The sequence below is a fragment of the Bidens hawaiensis genome, unplaced genomic scaffold, assembly GCF_021521415.1.
Source record: "Bidens hawaiensis isolate Kalapana, Puna unplaced genomic scaffold, B.hawaiensis_p1.1 tig00025962_1, whole genome shotgun sequence".
Taxonomy (NCBI): Eukaryota; Viridiplantae; Streptophyta; class Magnoliopsida; order Asterales; family Asteraceae; genus Bidens; species Bidens hawaiensis.
Genome location: NW_027494163.1, coordinates 233,438 through 235,798, shown reverse-complemented (window position 1 = coordinate 235,798; position 2,361 = coordinate 233,438). Strand labels below are relative to the sequence as shown.

The 2,361-nt window shown below is 38.5% G+C and overlaps 1 protein-coding gene across 1 annotated transcript; it reads left to right on the top strand.

The window, feature by feature from the left end:
- Positions 1-676: 676 nt before the first annotated feature.
- LOC143572529 (serine carboxypeptidase-like 50) lies at positions 677-2,140 on the top strand. The gene has a single exon (XM_077057671.1). The coding sequence runs from the start codon at positions 701-703 to the stop codon at positions 2,045-2,047; it is 1,347 nt and encodes a 448-aa protein (XP_076913786.1). The 5' UTR covers positions 677-700; the 3' UTR covers positions 2,048-2,140.
- The last annotated feature ends 221 nt before the right edge of the window (positions 2,141-2,361 follow it).

The following is a 2,361-nucleotide window of genomic DNA, read 5'->3' as shown; positions in this document are numbered from 1 at the left end:
CTGTTCATACTAATTTTCCTTTAATATACTCGTCTCTATTAGTTTCCCCACTAAGAGCATTCCCAACCCATTCCCTACCCTATATCCTTATATATCATATTATTACACTAAAAATCACTATTTTTTCTCTCTCCTGTTTAATTAAATAATACTTTTTATACATTTATCATTATCTTTTCTCTTTCCTCCACTCACAAACACTTTTAGAAAATATTAAAAAATTATACGGTATGAACAGTGAATCCTAAAATTTAACTTTCATCTATAACATTTTCTCTCTCCTCTACTCACAACCACTCATAATCATACCATATAATTTACAAATCCCCCTCACAAAAATATAGGGAATGGGCTGAGAGCATTCCCAACAGCATTTTTATCTCAATCTCTATAATTACACTAAAAAACATTATATTTTCTTTATCATTTACAATTAAATAATATATTTTAATATTTTTATCATTACTTTTTCTCTCTACCCCACGCACAACCAAATTAAATAACATTTAAAAGTTATAGAAGATAAACAGTGTTTCTCGAAATTTGCTTATCAACAAAAGTTTCTCTATCTCCTTTACTCACAACTATTCTATATGATATAAACATGTGGAGAATGCTCTAACATACGTGCTATTCATCCTACTAAAATCTATTTTTACTTTTGCAGCCAGCATCATTACGAAACAACAAACCGATCAGCATGAACTCAAAACACCTCACTTCCATGGAGTCAACGCCCATCAAACCGCTACTCATCCTCACTCTCACCCTCCTCTTCCACTTATCTTCACCCTCCGCACTCCCTAAACAAGCTCAACCCACCAAATCCGGCTACCTCACTGTCAATTCCACCACCGGTTCCGCCATCTTCTACGCCTTTTATGAAGCCCAAAACACCACCAACACTTCACTCTCTAACACCCCACTTGTCATCTGGCTTCAAGGAGGCCCTGGCTGCTCCTCCATGACCGGAAACTTCTACGAACTCGGCCCGTGGCGAGTTACGGCTTCTTTAACACTTGAACCCAATCCCGGCTCTTGGAACCGGATATTCGGCTTGTTGTTTCTTGATAACCCGATTGGAACCGGTTTTAGTATTGCTTCCACACCCGAAGAGATTCCACGGGACCAAAATACCATAGCGAAACATCTGTTTATCGCGATAAGAAAGTTTATCGCTTTAGACCCGTTGTTTAATTCTCGCCCTATTTACATCACCGGTGAGAGTTACGCTGGAAAATATGTTCCAGCAATCGGGTACTATATTCTTAAAAGAAACCCGAGTTTACCTGTGTCAGAACGGGTAAATTTGTTTGGGTTAGCTATTGGAAACGGGTTGACCGATCCGGCAATTCAAGTAGGCACTCATGCTTTGCATAATTACAATCTTGGTTTAATAAATGAGAAACAGAAAACCCAAATGGAAAAACTTCAACTTGAGGCTATAAAGTTAACTAATGATGGTAATTGGAGTGAAGCTACAGATGCAAGAATCAAAGTCTGGAACTTTCTTGGAATGGTGACGGGTTTAGCGACTTTGTATGATTTTAGGAGGCAGATTCCTTATCATTCTGATTGGGTTGAAGAGTTTTTGAAAGACCCCGAGGTTAAAAAGGCATTAGGAGTTAACGAATCGATGGCTTTTGAGGAATGTAGTGATGTAGTTCGGGATGCATTGCACGCGGATGTGATGAAGAGTGTTAGGTACATGGTGGAGTATGTTGTTAAGAATACTAAGTTATTGTTGTATCAAGGTCAGTGTGATTTGAGAGACGGTGTTGTGTCGGTTGAGTCTTGGGTGAGGAAGATGAAGTGGGAGGGGCTTGATAAGTTTTTGGAAGCCGAACGGAGTGTTTGGAGTGTGAATAATGTGCTTGCTGGTTATGTGCAGAGGTCGGATAATTTGAGCCATGTGGTGGTGTTGGGTGCGGGCCATTTTGTGCCAACTGATCAGGCGGTTAACTCGCAAGCCATGATTGAGGATTGGGTTCTTGATAGAGGATTGTTTGGTAATAAGAATGTTCAAAGTCTATCTCATGATCTTTGAAACTGTTGTAGTAGTCTTGCATATTGCTAGTTCAAGAAGCTATCACACACGTTGATCTTTATGATTGCCATTGCTGTATTATGATTCAGTTGTATACTTATTTGATGGGTTCAATGCCAATGCTTAAGATGTGGTTCACAACCACTGTATATATAAATAAACGTAAAGGATCTATGTTAGCACTTTGTTGTAAGTTGGTTGTTTAGCTCATAATTTGATCCGTGTAGTTGCTGAAATTAGGAAGAAGTGAAGCGTTTTGCACTATTGGTTTTGCACAATTGGTAGCTAGTTATTATTATTTTTTTTTAGCCAAT